Genomic DNA, 20,343 nt, shown 5'->3' on the forward strand with positions numbered 1-20,343 from the left:
CCTTAAGAGGTTATCACATTCTGTAAGATTTTATTCTATGCCCAGTATGAATTCAGATTGCAGAGAGTTTTAAATTGATTTCACAAAGAATTTTTAATACAATTTTTAGCTTTTGCATTATTAAAATACATAAAAATATTTTAATGACAGAAAAACTGTTAAATATTTTAAATTTGTTTTTCTGTGCTTTTGAATTCAGTATGCTTTTTCCTTATACGTCATCTTGTCTGTAGACAGTTTATTCTTCCATTGATCTGTAGGACAATACTTTGATTTAGAGTAGGCATTAGTGCAACTTCCAGATTGGTTTCCCAGGAGATTAGGGGAGCTGGTGGCTCTCCATTTTTTTTTTTCAAGAGATTATGTGATGGTTCAACTTCTGCTTTCTCATACTATTGTTTTAAGTAATGTTGATAGAATGTTCTGCCACATGTAGGTTGAGACGCATGGTGTCATACTAGCACAACATCTGTCTGAAACTATGCTATTGGACTTCTCTGTTTTACCACAGTTAAGGTTTTGTGCCTCATAAAACGTATACTTCATGCAAAATGTAGATTCAGTAAATGATGTAATTGAAAATTTGTATTTTCGGAAAGCAAAACATGTAGGTATTTGAAAAGAAACAAGCTGTTTTTTTCATAAACAGGCATGAAAATAGTAAAAGCGGATACCAGCATGCAGACTCCTGTCAGCTTTGTCAAGAGGATCCTGACGTGGTGTGGAACGAACTGGCTTTTTTCAAAAGGGAACACAAAAAGCTGTTCATTGAAAAGTGAGTTTGCTTCTTAAAAGGTGTTTAAGTTAAGAAAAATACTGGGTTTTTTTCCAAAGATAGTACTTTGCAGACCATATAGGAGGAATTCCTTGCAAAATTGCAAGAAAAAACGTCTTCTACCAAAAGCAGAAAAGGAAAACATCAGCTCTTTTTTTTTTCTTCTCCCCCACTCCCTCCCCCTACCCCTTAAATCAGTGACAAGTTACAAGTTTGCTAGCACTAACAGAAACTGTATTCCATGATCTAGGGATTGTGTTAATTAATGTGGCTCTCATCTGTTGGAGGTGTCGCTCTTCATTAGCCTGTATTTTCCACACTGCCGTGCTTCATTTTTGGAATGAGGTGGTGAGGGGATAACCTAGCCAGCCATCCTTGTTTGATCTCTGTGATACATACGCAATGCAGAATGCCTCAGCTCTCTTGGTTCCCTGCCCTGTCCTGCTAATCCCAGCTGAGCTCATTATGGTGTAGCCTTGCTGCTACTCCTGGAGCCAGAGCTGTCCAAGCTAATTACTGGTAGCAGCAGAGCTGCCTGTTAAGGGTCTGGTGTGGATCTGCTAACATGGTCCTTGGTAGTGACCTGCAAAAGGCACGAGGGAGTTGCTCTCTTTCTTGCTGTGCACAGCCTGTCCTTTGGGTTTAGTGCTGATCCCTTCACACAGCTCTTTCAGCTGTAGTTAAGTGTAAAACTTGGTGAAGGAAACTCTTACTTTAGAAAACATACAGTTTGCTGCTTTGATCTCATAATTCATAGGCTATTATACTCAGCCAGGCAAAGTAAAAAAATGTCCTTTTATACTAGACAAAAGCAAGTTAGTATGATATAATTAGCCCTTTGCTACTATTTAACACTTTCTGTAAGTCAAGTTGATTTTTTTGTTTTAATTTAAGAATCAAGACATCATAGAAAGTTTTATTCAGACTTTGGTTTTCTCTGCATTAAAGAAAATGTATTTTCCCAGTGGGTCACAATGTAAACCAATTTTGTGCCAATGCCATGAAGGCTGTTATCACAGAATTTCAACAGCAGCAAATTGTTTTGTACTAAGTCCTTGTGTTGCCCATAAGTTGCCTTCGTGTATTACAGACAATATTGCCAGTAGCTGTGTTACATGGGATATTCTTATATCTGTCAGTTACAATTGTCTACCTGTTCTCGTTGCTTCATTGTCGTCTTTGTTTGCTGTTTTGAAACTATAGCAACAAATTATCACATGTAATTATTTTGTGGGTTTTCTTTTTGTATTTTTATATAGGAAAGAACACTTTCTTGCCATACATGTAATTGCAGTTGTAATTCTCCTTCCATCACTAAAGAACGCGAGCACTACAGGCAATAGTGACTCAGGAGCAATAACATAAGCCTTCTTTTTCATGCAAAGCCATGCAAAAGAATTGCTTATGTATTGTACACACCCTGAAGGTTGGTACACTTAGACTGGTTTTTTAGAGCTCCTGTACACTCACATTTATGGGGAACACCCTTATGTCATGTACATTGCAGATTAGTGGCTTTGACTAGATTGTGGTGAGGTGGCATGAGCAAACAGAATACAGAATTTATAAGACAAAATAGGTTCGTAAAATACTGCGCAGTGCTTAGTAATAAGCCAGTATGGCATTGTGTTCATTAAGGTGAACTTCTTGTGTGGATTTAGTTGCTTTTGTTCCTTTTGGGCAATGTCACTTATTGTTGGTTGAAGTAAGGAAGAAATGAATACATAACTGCTGTGGGATTTATATCTGTCTTTCTCTAATAATGGCTGTCTTTAATTTGTTGAAACCAGTCGTTGTTTCAAGATCTGAGTTCATTTTCTTAAGAAAGTCAATACTAAATTTAGTGTACTTTTGAGATCTGTGGATAGGGCTTCTTTATATTGCATGCATTCTTTTTTGAGCTCTGTGGACAAAGGGTATGATTACTGAGTTGTACCAATTACTTATATGTATAATTTTATCAGCCGTGTAAGTAAATCATGTTAACCCATAGCTTTTGTGGATGCACTTCATTTGATAGACCCTACTGCTTGTTAGCTTGAGTTGATGTAGAACACTTATATGCCAAAACCAATGCAGCATTGCTTAAAGAAGAGTGTCTGTGTAGGGATTTCATTTTTGTTTAAGCAGTTTTAACTTTCAATGTGTAATTTTCGTCTCTGAGTAGGCCAAAGAGTAAATGTTAGGAAAAGAGGATTATTTATTGTTGTTTATGTGTTTAACCTGTAAGAAAGATTTTCTCTCCCACCTTCTGAGGGGTAGAGCTATGATGTAAAATGTCTTTAATCTGCACATACATGGATCTGACAATTGATGGATAGTAAATACATTATAGGGTAAACCCAGGGAAAGCTGACTTTTTTTGCTACTCCCAGGCTCCAAAGTGATCATTATCAATATTAGCACACTGTAAAGAGTCAGTTTGTAAGGTATGAAATCTGTTTTTAAGTCAGGAAAAACTGAAGTTGCTTGGGAAGTAACATGTTCTGGTGGTGCCTAATTCCAAATCCTATTGAAATTGGTAGAAAGATTTTGTGTCAGCCACTGCTTTCTGTCAGGTCTTTTCTTTTATAAAGTCTTCTTCTCATCATAGGCAAGGATTGCTATGACTTTCCTGTAAGCTATTAAACACTATCCATCTTTCAAAATCTATACTAACATACAAGAAAATACAGGCTTTGGGACTTAAGTTTAAGCACCTGTTTTTAAAAAAATGTGAAGTTTTCTGTTTTTGTGAAGTTCAGAATGCCTAATATCAGAGTTAATTTTCGGAGATTTGTGGCATTGTTACCACTTCTTTTTTTAGCATTTTGATTAGTAATGAATAGTATGTGCATGTTGTATTGCTTTGCAGTTAATACTGGAATATGATTCAGAGTCATGGGCTGCATACTTTCCATGAATGATGTATAAATTTAAGCCATTTTTTTATATAGAAAAAAGTATTTCTATATTGTTACAATCCCATACTAGATTAGTAAAATATAATAATCATTAAACTGGAGTTATTCAGTGTTTGCTCGATGTTTTATGCTTATATTTTTCTTGAATTTCCCAATATTCCGCCTGAAATCAATGAATCACAGAATGGGTAAGGTTGGAAGGGACCACAGTGGGTCATCTGGCCCAACCTCCATGCTCAAGCAGGGTCATCCTAGAGCACAGGGCACAGGACTGCATCCAGACAGTTCTTGGATATACTCAGTGAGGGAGACTCCACAATTTCTCTGGGCAACCTGTTCGAGTGCACCCACACAGTGACGAAGTTCTTCCACATATTCAGGTTGAACTTCTGTACATCGGTTTCTCTCTTCTCTTATTGCTTGATACCACTGAGAAGAGCCTGGCTCCACCCTTCTGACCTACCCTCTCTTCAGATATTTGTACACATTGATGAGGTCCTCTCTCAGTTCTCTCTTCTCAAGGCTGAAAAACTCTCTCAGCCTTTCCTCATAAGAGAGATGCTCCAGTTCCCTAATCATCTCTGTGGTCCTCTGCTATATCTGCTCCAGGAGCTCCGTGTCTCTTGTATTGAGGAGCCCAGAAGTGGACACAGCACTAGAGATGTGGCCTCACTAGGGCTGAGTAGAGGGGCAGGATCATTCATCTTGGCCTGCTGGCAATACTTTTCCTAATGCACCCCAGGATACCACTGGCCTTCATGGCCACAAAGGCTGACTCATGGAGAGCTTGTTGTCCACCAGGACCCAGAGGTCCTTCTCAGCAGAGCTGCTTCCCAGCAGGTCAACACTTTGCCTGTAGTGGTGCCTGGGGTTATTCTATCCCAAGTGTGTTTGCCTTTGTGGAATTCAGACAGTCTGCCCATCTCTCCAACCTGTCGAGGTCCTTCTGAAGGGCAGCACAGTCCTCTGGGGTATCGGCCACTCCTCCCAGCTTTGTGTCATTAGTGAACTTGCTGAGGAGGCATCTGCCCCTTCATCCAAGTCACTGATGGAGAATTTAAACAATACTGGGTCCAGTAGGGGGACATCACTAGTGACAAGTCTCCAACTGGACCCTGTGCCACTAATTATGACCCTCTGGGATCTGCTGTTCAACCCGTTCTCAATCCACCTCTCTGGCCACTCATCCAGGCCACACTTCCTGAGTTTGCCTATGAGAATGTTGTGAGAGAGAGTGTCGAAGGCCTTGCTGAAGTTGAGATAGACAACATCTCCTGCTCTCCCCTCATCTGTCCAGGTAGTTGTTTTGTTGTTGAAGGCAATCAGATTGGTCAAGCATCATTTCGCTTAGGTGAATGCATACTGGCTGCTCCTGATTGCCTTCTCATCTTGAACACTGGTGTGACGTTTGCTGTCTTCCAGTCCTCAAGTACCTCTTCTGATTGCTACAGCCTTTCAAAGATGTCCATGAGTAGCTCATCTGTGGTGTCTGCTAACTCCCTCAGCGCTCATGAATGCATCCCACCAGGGCCCATGGACATATTTGCCTAGGTGTTCTATAAGCCAATTATCCTTGACCAAGGAAAGGAAGAGGATTTTTTTTTTTTTGGCTATTGATGTGATTTACTGTGGTACTAAGTGCATTACAGAATAATTATTTTCTGGTTTTATAGAAATTAGTTTTACCTGGCATCTTTATGAAGCACTGCTCTCCCACTATTTACTCTTTCACAAAAAATATCAAATTATATTCTGCCATGTTTATCATACAGATTGAAGGCTTAATTTTTAATTTTACAAGTTACAAAATCTCATTTTTAAAATTCTCTATTAATAAACAAAACAAAACAAAAATAAAAGGGTCCAGAATTTTGGTTCACTTTGAGACCTAATCTGGTAGTTAAGAAAATAGTCTAAGTTTTAAGAGCCAGCAATTCATTATCTTTAGAAATCCTGTAGCAACTATCAACTAAATTCATGCCCAAACTGAAGAGTTGTAAACAGAACAAAAAAGAAGTAAGTGAAGTATTCTTTGAAGTGTAACTATTCTTCAAAGTGGTTATTAATCACAGATTATTCTGAGTTGGAAGGTATGCACAGGAATCATTGAATCCAACCCTTAGCCCTGCACAGGACCATCCACAAGAGGCACACCGTGTACCTGAGAGCATTGTCCAAATGCTTGTTGAACTCTATCAGGCTTGGTACTGTGACCACTTCCCTGGGGAGTCAGTTCCAGCACCGTCTGGGTAAGGAACCTTTTTCAAATATCTCACCTAAACCTCCCCTGGCACAACCTCAGGCCATTTCCTTGGGTCCTGTCATTGGTCACCACAGAGATCAGTGCCTTCCCCTTCTCTTCCCCTCATGAGGAAGTGGTAAACTGCAATGAGGTCTCCCCTCAGCCTTCTCTTCTCCAGGCTGAACAGACCAAGTGGCCTCAGCCACTCCTCATACGGCTTCCTTTCAAGGCCCTTCACCATCTTTGTTGCCCTCCTTTGGATGCTCTCAAACAACTTTAATATCTTTCCTTTATTGTGGCACCCAAAACTGCACACAATATTCAAGGTGAGGCTGCGCTAGTGCAGAGCAGAGTGGGACAATCCCCTCCCTCGACTGACTGGTGATGCTTTGCCTGATGCCCCCCAGGACACAGTTGGCCCTCCTGGCTGCCAGGGCACTGCTGACTCATATTCAACTTGCCATCGACCAGGATCCCCAGGTCCTTTTCCATGGCACTGCTTTCCATCATCTCATTCCCCAGTCTGTACAAACATCCTGTGTTGCTTGGCCATTAATGTTAGTTGGCCAAGCAAAAACAATTCCACAGCTCTGCATGGATGTCCCATTTTGGTCTTTTCATGAGTCATTTTCCCAATGAAGTATGCAATACTCGTGTTATGCCGCAGTCATTTTTTGTTAGTATCGTGTTGTTGAAGGCTACAAAAGCAGGTATTGTAGCCTTCGATGTAGTTATAATCATATATAGTCACATGAAAATAGGCATATAATTTTACAGATAGAAAGATAGATACATTATTATAGATATATATGTAGCATAGACATATGTGTCTATATCTCTAGTATGTTTCTTGGGTTTTTAGATAGATTAATTAAGCTTTGTCTATGAAGTGCTAAATGCTGCCTTACTTTCTATAGAGTTGTCTTGACATATATGTCCCCAGATATTTTTTTTCCGCTTTAGATAGAATCATTTTTGTACCTATATTACTTTCATTTTGTTGGAATTCAGGGTAAATTAGTATGTAGCTTGTCCAATTGAATGGCTACTTGATTGCAAACTGGCTCATTTAAACTGGCATTTCCATGTTAAAATTTAGTTTGCTGGAGTATAGGGATACCCTGTCCCTTTTGCCTTTATGTACAGACTTCAGAAAGGTATAGATAACTATGTAAACTATTGTGTAAGCTTTACAATTTTACATCTTTCATTCTGTAATTATTTGTAGGACATCTTTTAATAGATACCAGCAGCACTGAATTATTTGACATAATACATTTTTCGACATTAGGCATTATGACGTAAGTCATCATTTTCACAGCTGACTGGAAATTTGTCCATATGATATGGTCATATGCAGCTAGAGATAAGGAGGAAATGTTTATGAGGTGAAAGAGATAGCCACATCATTCAAAGAACCTTTGGTAGTCATTCTTTCCTCTGAGTACCTGTGTATCTGTGCGTGGTAGCCATGTAGGAATGTGCTCTGGATCTTTAAAGCATGTGGAGTCACTGCTTAATAGCATCCTTACTCTACTATAGCAGGTATTTAATGAAAGTTTCCTATTAGGTTTGCTTTTTCAGGAAAACAAGACCTCATGATTTGTGATTTCCTCATTCCTGTAGAGTCAAAACAACTGTTACATACCATGTGTTGATATGTCACAAGCTAGTTGACAAGAGCCTAACTTGGGGCCAGGAAGCATGCGATGCCTTTTGCCTTTTCTAGATATCAGAATGGGTATGGTGGAGGAAAGCTAAATTAACTGTTCTGGCATGGTGGCAGTTAAGAAACACAAACCTAGACTTTATTAATTCATCTGCTTCTTGAATGTATCTTTCCTTCTCACCCCCTTTTTTTCTAGAGAACCTGCTGAAATAATGCAGTTTCCATAACCTTAACTGTCTCTGACAATAGGAAATACCTGGTCATCAGAGACTTTTATTATTTAAACCTCCACTGTTGTGTGCAACATCCAAATAGTGCAGTATTTTTTCTTTGTTCCACTGACTAGCTACATTGTATGCCAGATAATTTGGAACAAAGTGCGTTCATGCTAAATCAGTGTTAAAAAGTGTAATCTACAGCCTATAGCCCTTCTGATTTACGTATTATCTCTGTAAAGTAATCTTTCTAGTTCTCAGTTTTAGGAGTGGTGGGACATAGACATCTTACTGCAAAATACTCAAATCTAGTAGGTCAGGGTTCTTGTTTACTTCTTTCTGCAATTAGTAATTCTATAGTGCAAAGGGATATGTAGTTAAAATGATGATGTGTATGTGTTTGTTTAGGTTTTGGGTGGAAAAAAGATTGCTAAATCTGAAATGCCATCTTTCATTCTACTGAAAGAAATTGCAGCCTAAATTCTGCTGCTGGTGGTGGGACTCTTCAAAGGGTTGTGACAAAAGTGCATGATCACTGACTGATTGTTCAGTGAAAATGACAGGCTCAAGTGTGAGAATGTGAAAGAGTGTGTACAAATAATGTAAAATGTAAGAAACCAGCAACATTTAGGTGTACTGCAGGGTGTAGTTTTTAAAAGATCTTTTTAAGGGACCAAAGTCAGCTGGAAATGCCACATGAAGTAATTTAGAATGAACATACATGGCCCTTTTTGTGAAGAGAACTATTTTCTCTTTTCTAGCAAGATACCGGTTACATTATCACAAGGCACTGTGTCACCTAATTGTTTTCCAGTGCGAACGATCGGTCAGGGATAATGAGATTAATGCTTTTTAATTGTTAAGCTTGTCTAGAACATTTCTTACCAATGTCTACCAGATCTTATAATTTCTTGCGTCCTAGCTAACAGACAAATTTGAGGGCTTAGTGTATTTTTTGAATCATATGCTTTGATGTCTTTCATTTGTTCTTCCATGTTTAATCAGACTCTTCTTGTCTACAGATATTTGTACCTCAGTGCTCGTGCATGGTGGGATTGTGTCCTGTTGGAAACATGCAGTCATGCTGCTAAATGTTTTTCATAATACAGAAGCAGAGAAAGGCAGACTTGAAGTTTCATTACTGATAAAATCTGGGCATTGTAGGGACAAGAATAGCAGAGAGATGGTGAAGGAAGGACACTGTATTAGCTTCCCTTTGTGCTGCTTGCAAGAACTGTTGCCTGCCTTGCTGTAGATTCTCTGAGTGGTTTAGAAATGAATTGTTGTACCTTTGGTAAGAACACTGCCTGCAAAAGGGATGTCTTTTTCTTGCCTCTGTGGCCCAGACAAAAAGTCATCAGCATTTATATAGAAAGGTCTGATTTATCAGTCTACAAGTATGTATGTATATATAAAAATAAACAAGTGTAAGTGTGTCTTGTTAAACTGTACTGAATGTTCATAGAAGAGACCTATAAACCTACAGTCTGTAACACCAAAGCACACCAAAGCTACTAACATGTCAGACTGCTATATTAAGAGAATAAGGAGGGAGTAATGAATGTAAGTTTCTCTGCAACATCTTCAGTTGGGTTCCTGGGAATTCTGGTAAAGGTAGCAGTGCTTGGTGGTTTCTGGCAAGATGAATTTAGCATACAGTGTTAGTTTTCCACTTTCCTTTGCATAGTACTGATTTTTGAAGGAAAATCACAAATTTTTATGATTACGTCTCAGTTTAGCTAATCCCATATGGAACTTCAACAACTGAATTTTGAGAAGATGTAGGGACATTTTCTTCAAAGAGTTTGGATAGTATTTTACCACGAAAATTATTAAGCTTTATTTATGTATTCTTGCCTTATTTCTTGGACTCTTTTCCCTAAAGTGTGCCGTATTAGAATTCTAGAAACTCAGATGTGGAGCTAAGTGGACCTTTATTATGATCTTTGTGATAAACTACTTAGCTGTCTTTTGTTGCATGAGGCAGAGTACGCATATACATGCAAAGGTTTAACCTATCTTAATGCTTTTGGATCTTTTCAGAATTTGTAAGAAATTCAGAATACATCTTCTAAGAAGTATTGGGTTTTTTTCAAACACAACTACATGAGAATAAACATGGAATCATCCAAATTTTCCTAAAACTCAAATATTTCAGTGTAAGGAATAATTTAAGAAATTGATTTGCATTCTTATTTGCATTATTGGAAACCAGCTCCATATGAGCAACAGCTGTAGGCAATAGAGGCTTTAGTGTGTTGTTGTCTGAGGTCTATATAAAAGCTAAAAGCACTGATACAAAAAGAAAATTCTCCTGATATCCACGTAATAGAATCCTCATCCTCTGTGCTTCTCTGAGTTATGTTGATGGGCAATGATACCTCAGTCTTGGCCCTTGAAGTCGAATCCATTCTGAACTAATTACAGGTAAACACTGTTTATGAGATTGTTAGGATGGTCTTGCTATAAAGGAATGAAAAATTGCAAATTAAATGATGAACACAATTCACACAATGTAACATTTATATTTTCTTTAAACACTTTTTGGTCAGTCAGGTGGATTTTGTGCTACAGTGAAACAAATTCAAGGTTACTAAATGGTAGATAAAATTTTAGGCGTGTTATTCTACCATCCTTTTGCAAACTAAAGGTTATGCTGCATGTTGAAACTATCTTAGTCACTATCACTAGTGCTTCTTTGGTTTTGGAGTTACTGTTAATTTGAAATATATCTCAAAACTCACTCTTGACAACTATGACACTATTCACTTTTTTCTTATGTGAACAGACAGTGGACTGGTGGGAGAGTTGCTTTTATCCTTTTTTGCGCCTGAATGTGGGTAGTAAATCAGAAAGACTTTACTTATCACCAACAGATAGCTCTCCCTGCAATTTTCATCCATCCTACAAGTGACTGAACTGGGAAACAAGAATGATAAAGACATATTTCTGGGAAGTGAATGGACAAGTAAGATGGATAGCTCAAAGACTCTATATAGTCAAAGACTTCATTTCTTTGGTTAATTAAGGCTATACGTTTCTTACTGTGAAGGAATTACAGTAAATCATTCTGGAGAGTTTGAATGATCACAGAACTGGAGTAATGCTGGTACTTTTTGCTTTACTCTTCCTTTGGCAGCGTTATGCCCAGACATATGTAATGCTCTCTTGCACAGTCTATATCAAACACCTGCTCCCAGGTTTGCTCTCACCTCCCAAGGCTGTCAGTTGACACATAAATATACAGACCCACGAAAAGAATGTATTTTACTGTTACTGCAGGCAAATGTACTTGAATTGTAATGCTGTAGGAACAAAGTGAAGAATTTCTGCCAGAGTAGTATTTCACATGTAAAAGTTGGATAAAGTTTCTGCCTACCTCAGTTCTCCTGACTCTAAATAATTTTGGAGTAGTAGAAAATTAGAATGAATGTTTGCGTTTTGACACATCAGACTTAATTTATGGAAGCCTCTTTCTATATTTTCTCTATGGGCTTTTTACAAGAGTCTGTATAATGTGCATGTGCATTCTACTCTGGTATAACAGAGCAGAATTTTTACCCTTTTGAAGAGTCAAGAACAGAAAGTAAAATTCAGTTTTTCTTACCCAGAAGATGTTTCTATATTGTTCTATGATGTTTCTATGATGGACTGTCTTTCTTCTCAAGGATCCTTCTTTTCTGAGGAGCTGCTTCTGCTGTCTCATTTTCCTTGCAAGGATTATTAGGCTATTTAGCTTAAGGTCTGGATAAGAAAAAATTCTCTGATACTACTTTGACCTAGTGTCTTTAAAACTTACTTTTTTTGGCTACTGTAATAAGCAATGCTACTGTCCCTTTTTAAGGACTCTGATAAAGAGCAGGCAAAGCTTGCTTAGCAGTCTTTTTCTGTCTGATTTTCTTCTTAATTTGGCTTTCCAGTCTTTAACAGTCTTCCATGACCCTGGAGGAAAACACTGGAACATTTGAAAAGGCAATAGTTAACCCTTTGGACTCAGATTCCCTGACTACAGCAGCTCCTGGAGTAGCCCCCTGATATCAGTCCACACTGGCAACAATATGCATGAGGAGATTATGGTTGGTTATGCTTATTTCTCCAAAGAGTCATCCTGCTGCAGTCTCTACAACATGTAATCCTTGGGAACGAGTCAGTTTCCTCAGTGGGTTATTTCATCTTATGTATTCAGCTCTATTAGAAATTAGATTCTCTTTATTTTCCAGATAAAACTCCCTGGGACAAATGGAAAAAAAGTCTTATTGTTTATTTGGATGTTTATTTTAGACTGCCATGAGCCTGGTCTCTTAATTCCTTTTATCTGTATGCAGGGGGAATGTATGAGTCTCCTGCTTGCTTTACCTGTACATGCTGAAAGCTGCTGATGAGCAATGGCTGGCTTATGGGATGCGTATTACTCAGGAGACAGAGGTTTGCTGGAGAACTAACTAGAGTCTTCTGGCAATGGGTTAACCCAGGGTCAGCAACTCTGGAGGGAAGGAGCCCTTTAAACTTCTAAGTGCGGAGAGAAAGTTTATGCTATAGTTCAGGCTATCTTTCTAAATTAGCTTTTCTTTAGTGCATTGAGACCCAAGTGCGCATGTGTGTATGTACTTTAGATTTGGAGCTATGTGAGAGCTCCTGATGTTATCTTTAGAATTGCTGACAATTAAAAATAGTGAGTACTAGGATATTTTGTTCTAGCAAGAAGGTATATTTTGCAGAAGCCATGCTCATATGCAGATGGCAGGAGCATTTCTCCTATTCTAGTAACTTGATAAGTAAGCAACTATTACAAGGAATTTCTTGCTGATGCCTAGCTATAATCTGAAAGAAATCAGAAGTAATTCCTCTAGCATAACTGATTCTATAGCACACATTTTTAATGTACTACCTCTTCCTATGTTCCAAATTGGCATTAAAAATAAACTAAATAAAGAAGGAGTAATCAAAAGTATTATATTGCCAAAAATAGAGTTCAGCATATTGTATGATTCTGGAAACAGCAGATACTGTAGTTGTGGATCAAGATGAGTACCTTAAAAATGTATGAAATACCACTATAACCTATTATCTGGATAGATTTGATCTCTTGATTTCTTGATCCTTGTTTTAATATTATCAAGTGAGGCTGTGGCAATCATGGTTGGATAGAAATGAGGCATTGGTACATAAAACAGAATGGTGCACTCTTTCCTGCTCCTGGTGGTGCATTTTGTATATATGTTACAAGTAAGAAGAATGATTTTTTTCATGAAGTTATTTGTCGTAAACCAATCAGTTTGAGATTGTTCTCAGGATGTAAAAACAAAAGACATGATTCTAGTTCTGACATGCCATGTTAGAAGATTCTGACGGTCTTCTAGGAAGTGCCAGTGGAGTCCTGCTAATTTAGAGTGCTGATTCCTGTTAATTCAAGGATTCAGTGGCTCCTCCTTGGAGTTGGAAGTTAATCTCTGACCATCTAGTATAGAGCATTTAACACTGTTGCTGCCCTGGACTGTTTCCTGTTAATAAAGTAATATTTAAAAGTACTTTGGAGTAGATTATATTGTCAGAAGGTCAGCTTGTTTTGGAACCAGATAAGAAAATGCTTATCCTTAAAAAGACTTACTGAAGAAACAGAGTAAAATCTACTTAAAGATATACTTACAAGCAGCATAACCTCTTTATGCAGAAGGCTCAAGGCCATTGAGAAGTTTCAGGTCTGCGTAAAGCTGAAAAGCAGTATACTAGTTTATAGGCTTTGTATTGCTTTAAGTTGCTTTTCTTCCATCTGATGGACTTTCACTTAAACTTAGCAAAGCTGCTAGAAAATACAACGTGAGTATACATAAGAGCATGGCATTTTTTTCTGGAAAGAGTCATAAATTCTGGATTTTTTTCCAGTCTGCTAGTTTTTATTGCTCTTTCAACCACATTGCAAAACCAGTCTTTTTTTTTCCCCCTCTCTTTTTAATAGCAGAAAAGTCTGTGTGGGAGCTACATAGTTATTTTAAAGACCATTTTCAGTTCATCTAATAGATAGATATAGGATTAGCGTATTCTTAAAATTAGAAATATCAATCATGTATGTCACTCAGTTATGTAACCTTCATTATTGGCAAATTTGGTAGGTTGTAACTGTAAATTTTCAGGGTACAGTAATACAATCTTCTTTAGGACTCTCTAAACTTTGACTATAAACTACTCAGGACTGTAAAGACTCCCACAGCGTCATCAGAAAAGAGTTGTTTGCCATGTTTTGAAAACGTTTTATACCTCACTATGTTAACATTACCATTGCAGATATGAGTTTAGACTTCTGAGTTTAAAGAAATTTTTTAAAGTTTAACTGACTGGTTACTTATTCGTTTTGTTCTGAATTGCTGATCTGTATTTCTGGTAATGAATCTCCTTTGCCTAAGGTTATTTATGTATACAGCTAGAAGGTGTTTTATGCAAATTTTCAGAGGTAATTCTGAACAGTTTTTCCTGTTGCTTCTCAAACACATTCCAATTTAGTAAGGTTTTATTTCTATTCCTTTCCATCAATTTATCAACGGATAAGAGCTTATTTACAGAATTCTGGAATTACAACAGTCTACAAGGTTTCACCCACTTCCCATATCTATAAAAAATATTATGTAAATTGTCAAAGTACTTCACTAAGTATGTGATAAACTCTTGCTCAAAGGTCGTGTCTGTTATCTATCATTTTATATCCCAGGAACTTCCTTTTTTAAAAGTTGAGTTAAATAATAGAATGAATACACTGCAGAAATATGACTGAGACAATAAAATGCAGTAGCAGCCTTTGACTTTGTCAAGAGACAAGGTGCAAAGATGTGAATTTTTTGTGAGCTGGAAGAGACCAATTTATACTCTTACTTAGGTTGCTTTGTCTTTTCTCTTGACCTGCATATTTTCATTGTATTCAAATCCCATCATTTGTTCTTGAATTATAGTTCAATGGTTTATCTCCTCTGAGTCCATCAAGCAAACCCCTTTCTTCCAAATGGGTTTTTTTCCTATTGTTGTGACTATAGACTTTCAAGTTCTACGTTGCTGTGTGTATTTCAATTTTGAACCTTAATCTTTTATCGATGTTTTGTATAGTTTGTTTTGCAGCACTTGGATACTTACATGCAGCAGAGTCTTCCTCTTGTACAGTGATATCATCTCTAAATGAACTTCAGATTCTAGATCTTCCTCATTTCTTACAAAATGCTTTGAAGGTTGAGGGGTTTTAGTAGTATTCTATTTAGTAGTTTAACAGACATAATGGTGAGACTGTGTTTATGAGATTCCAACAGAAATAAGAGGCACAACCTAATCTACAGTGTAAATTTATAATTTCTTTCACTTTGTTTAGTAACTACTGGATTTATTAGATTCCATTCCTCAGCCTCAGTTTGTGTCTTGTATTCCTTCTTTCTGTTGTTTGATGTGCTAAATGAAACTGAATGATGTAAAAACTGATGCAGTAAATCCAGTGGGCGTATGCTTTAGACAATTACAGCAAATATTAATCTGCTAAAATAGCGTTGGAAGCTCTAGTTCATGATATCTGAAATTTGATGCTGCTGTTCTGACTCAGTAATTCTAGGAGGTTAGTGTTCTTCATTACTACATACAGAGTTTATTTTTGATCCTCTAAGTTGAAGGATTGCAAAAGCAATCATTCCTTCACCCTCAGTAGGTGAGGAAAGCATCTCATGTCACTGGAATCTGTGCAACTGTATCACAGGCCTTTTTAAGTACCTAATCTGCTTTATGAAAGTGTTGTACATGAATCATTTAAAAGACTGGTGGGGTAGACATAGTTCGTTAAAGGCAGTCCCACTTTTGGGCAAAAAACCACACTGAGATGTTTATCTTCAGGCTCACTTGCATTATTTTCTGGAGAGGGAGAAGAATTTCATAAAAATAAAACAGTTCTTACCTATTAAGTTGGCACATCTGTGTGAGACAGTGAGGGAGACAATGGTGTAAATGAAAGGCCGGAATGCAGCTATTTCCCCCCACTAGTGGCTTTTTGCCACTAGTTCTTTCAGGTTAAGTAATTTCTGTCAGTGTTGCATTATACATCAGTAGTTTTCTGTGACTTCTTCAGTTACCTTGAATTCCTCAGAGTCCCTTCTTACTCCTTAGAAAACTCATACTTGAACCTTCTTTGATGCTTCTTGTTATTGGGGAAAGTAGCAATTATACAGGCTCTGCAAAGAGCTGTACTCTTCAAGAACACCACATTACATCCTATCCCCCTTTTTGTTGAGCTGCTCTCTTGTAACAAAAAGTGCAGGCTACAGTACTTCTGTGGCTAATTTTAGAGAACTGAACTAGATGTGTATTTCTTGTTATAATGCATATACAGGTGCTTTTTTCCCTTTTTTACAAGGTCTAGCTTGAGTGGTTTAAAGGTTTTATTATGTTGTTTTTCAAGAAAATAAGTTTGATTAGAAATCAGTATAGAATCTGTTTTGAAATGAATTAAATACTTAGAAATTGCCTCAATGCAAATATTTTGACCATGAGTGGCCTAATATTTGCATTCAAAACTTAAAAAGTTAGTGAACAGAAGATTGTCAGGCTTCAGATTAGAAATAATAAAAGAAACCAACTAAGTGACTAATTAGGATAGGATAAAATAGGATGGGATGACAGTAATTGGTTCTAAAGGGGAGGCTAACCTATGTTAGCTTCCCAAGACTGAAAAAAAATTAAACTCAGGATACAGGTAGGAGTCCCCCAGTGGCATGCAATTTATTCTGTTTGTTTTAGTGAGACATGTATGATTTTCTACATATAAGACATTTTATATGTGCAGCCACGAAAAGCGTAACTCTTGCAAAAAGAAGTTGCCAGGAGGAATTTAATCTCTTAGATAAGACCATGAATATGAGACCTTTTGTCTAGCTGATGTGATAATGTCCTCTTGCACCAAGAGTGGTCCTGCAGCAAAGGAACTCTTTTAAGTATAGTGGGTGTTGGGATTGGGTGGTTTTCTTTCACCCTGTTGTCATAAATCAATAAATCATGTGCCCGACCCCTGACTACCCCTTTGCTAGACCTAATCTATTCAGGTCAATGTCTTTCTTGGAAGAGCCTAAAACAAGACACAACCACACGTGCTGTCTCACAAGGGCTGAAATAGAATCGATTCTGTAAATTGACTGACTCTTGCCTATATAGCTGTCATGTTGTTAGCCTTCACCACAAAGGCCTGTCACTACCTAATGTTCAACATGTTGCTCCTAAGGACCCTATTTTTTCTGCAAAGCTGCTCTCTAGCCAGTTGGTCTTCTAGCATGTCCTGTTGCAAGCAGCTATTCTAACAGGACTTTGCCTTAACTTCATTAACTTCCCATCAGGCCATTTTTTTCCTTCCTATGAAATCTCTGTGAGCAGTGGTCCAGGCCTCTAGTGAGCCCTCAGTTACTTCCCTCAATTTTATATCATTTGTGAACTTGCTGTGGGCACTCTAACACATCTTTGAGGTTGTTAATGAAGACAGTAAACAGTACAAGCTCTGTTATGGATCCCTGAGGAATGCTTATAGGTACTAGCTGCCAGTTGTACTCCACATGACAGATTATCACCCCTTCAGCCTCACCGTCCAGCCAATTTTCCAGACACTTTATCTAATTTTCAATTCAGATTTCAACTCTTTTGGAAGAAGGAGATGGAAGACGATCTTGAATACCTTGCCGGATTCAAGGTATGCACCCTTGCCTGCTTTACCTTTATGCTTACAGCCGGTCATCTCTTACAGAAGCAGTGAGGTTCATAAAGCAAGATTTTTTCCTTGGTAAATGTATGCTAGCTGTTTTCAGTCACCTTGTCCATCAGCTGACTGGACATGATTTCCAAGATGATTTCTTCCATAACTTTACCAGGAAAAAAGGGAAGGCCTGTATTGGGTTTATGTGGGGGTTTTTTTGGTTTTAATTATTTTAAATTATATCGAAAGACAGTACACCAAACCACTTGGACTGGGGATATTCACTTTCCAGAAAGGGAGCCACATAAAAATGAAGCAACTAATCAAAAAATCTCCTACCCCCCAAACACTAGAACAAGCAGTACAGAAACCTATGTACCATTCGAAATTGTTAAGAAAGATACTGTAGCTGAAACCCACACGAAATATGAGCTACAATTTTAAAAAATTGAATTAAAATAACAGAATCTCAGAATATGCTGAGTTGGAAGGAACTCACAAGGGTCATGAAGGGTCATGTGCCTGAGAGCATTGTCCAAGTGCTTCTTGAATTCTGACAGGCATAGTTTTGTGACCACTTCCCTGGGGAGCCTGTTCCAGTGCCCAGCCACTCTCTGGGTGAAGAATCTCTTTCTAATATTTAAACTAAACCGCCCCTGACACAACTTCAGGCCATTCTCTCAGTCCTGTCACTGGTCACCACAGAGGCCTCTCCTCTTCCCCTCACGGGAAGTTGTGACTGCAATGAGGTCTCCCCTCAGTGTCTTCCTCTCCAGGCTGAACAGACCAAGTGACCTCAGCTGCTCCTCAAATGGCTTCCCCTCAAGGCCCTTCATCATCTTTGTTACCCTCCTTCGAACACTATCTAACAGCTCAGTATCTTTCTTATATTGCAGTGCCCCAAACTGCACACAATATTCAAGGTGAGGCTGCGCTACTGCAGAGCAGAGTGGGACAATCCCCTCCCTCGACCATCTAGTAATGCTTTGCCTGATGCCCCCCAGGACACGGTTGGCCCTCCTGGCTGCCAGGGCACTAATGACTTAAATTCAACTTGCCGTTGACCAGGATCCCCAGGTCCCTTTCCATGGCACTGCTTTCCAGCATCTCATTCCCCAGTCTGTATGAACATCCAGGGTTGCCCCATCCCAGGTGCAAAATTTGGCACTTTCTTTTGTTGAAATTCATCTGGTTGGTGATTGCCCAGTCCTCTAATTTGTCAAGGTCTCTCTGCGGGGACTCCCTGCCTTTGAGGAAGTCAGCAGTTTTGTATCATCTGCAAACTTGCTTAATATCCCTTCCAGTCCTGCATCCAAGCCATTTAGGAAGATGTTGAAGAGCACAGGGCCTAAGATGGAGCCCTGTGGAACGCCACTAGTGACAGGTCACCAGTCTGATGTCACCCCATTCACTGTTACCCTCTCTGCTTGACCCATGAGCCAACTGTTCACCCACCACATGATGTGTTTATTCAGCTGTGTGCTGGACAGTTTGTCCAGAAGGATCCTGGGAGAGACAGTATCAAAAGCTTTACTGAAATCCCAAAAGATTACATCAGCTGGCTTCCTTTGATCAACTGTGTGGGTTACCTCATCATAAAAGGAAATCAAGTTGGATAAGCGAGACTTTCCTCTCATGAGGCTGTGCTGTCTCTGACCAATGACTGTGTTGTCTTTCAGCTGTTTTTCAGTACTTCCCAGAATATTCTTCTCCACAACTTTACCATGCACTTAAAGTGAGTCTGACAGGTCCGTAGTTTCTGAGGTACTCCTTCTTGCCCTTCTTAAAAACTGGGACAACATTCACCAGCTTCCAGTCAACTGGGACCTCTCTGGGTTCCCAAGGCTGCTCAAAAATCAAGTAACATCTTGCAATAATATCAGCTAACTCTTCGAGGATTCTGTGATGAATTCCATCAGGCCCCATAGATTTCCAGGGATCCAGCTGGAGCAGCAGATTTCACACAGTTTCAGGGTCAACTAAGAGTTGATAATTCTCGCAGTCACAGTCCTCCAGCTCGGGGCACTGAGACACCCTTGGTCCATCATCAGTGTTGAAGACAAAGCAAAGAAAGCATTAAACACCTCTCTACCTTGTGTCTGTCCCTGATTGTGAGGTGACCATTCTCATCCTGTAACAGGCCAATGATATTTCTGTGCTGCCTATTGACATTAATATATTTGAAAAAACAATTATTATAGTCCCCCACTGACCAGCTCCAGTTGAGCTTTGGCTTCATGAGTTTTTTCCCTATTGAGACAAGCAGCATCTCTGAATTCTTCCATGTGACTTGGGATACAGCTTCCTTTTTTGCCTTAATTCCAAGCAAAGATTTCTGTTCAGCCAAGGCAGCCTTGTGCTTTGCCTGCTTGACTTCCAACATTTGAGAATTGCTGCTCCTTTGCCTTTAGGAGATAATGTTTAAAAGTGACCAGCACTGATAGTAACCTCAAACCAACCCAAATAACCAATCCAAATAACCCCAAACCAACCTGTGTCCCAAAATAATCTTAAGTAGCTCTATCTAGAAACTCAATGGGGAAGTTTTTATGGCCCTCACAGAGAAAAGGTCAGCATTTAATACTTAAACTTGTGTTGCTACGGAAAAGTAGGGCTAATAAAAAGTAGCAGGGCAGATGCATGTGAGAAGTTGAGAAGCTTAAACAGGTTCTTGAAAATTGTTTTTCAAATGTGCTTAAGCTGTTACAGTAAAATTTTGGTTATAATAGGTGTAAAAGAAGACAGTAAGGAAATTTACAGGTTTGCTTAATGATAACAGTGTAAGATAATATGCTGGGTTTACAAGACAATAAAAGAACAATCTTTTGCTCTGTCAGTCTTT

At 38.6% G+C, this 20,343-nt stretch overlaps 1 protein-coding gene across 23 annotated transcripts in view; it reads left to right on the forward strand.

Annotated features, from left to right (window-relative positions):
* Positions 1–20,343, forward strand: part of CNTLN (centlein) — a 275,279-nt gene that overhangs the window by 174,424 nt on the left and 80,512 nt on the right. For 22 of the 23 annotated variants that reach the window (XM_032675070.1, XM_032675063.1, XM_032675068.1 and 19 more), the window contains one exon: positions 650–775. The exons of the other annotated variant lie outside the window; for it this stretch is intronic. In XM_032675070.1, coding sequence (XP_032530961.1) covers positions 650–775 — 126 coding nt within the window. The remainder of the gene's footprint in view (positions 1–649; positions 776–20,343) is intronic. 23 annotated transcript variants of the gene reach the window in all.

The sequence above is a fragment of the Chiroxiphia lanceolata genome, chromosome Z (assembly GCF_009829145.1).
Source record: "Chiroxiphia lanceolata isolate bChiLan1 chromosome Z, bChiLan1.pri, whole genome shotgun sequence".
Lineage (NCBI taxonomy): Eukaryota > Metazoa > Chordata > Aves > Passeriformes > Pipridae > Chiroxiphia > Chiroxiphia lanceolata.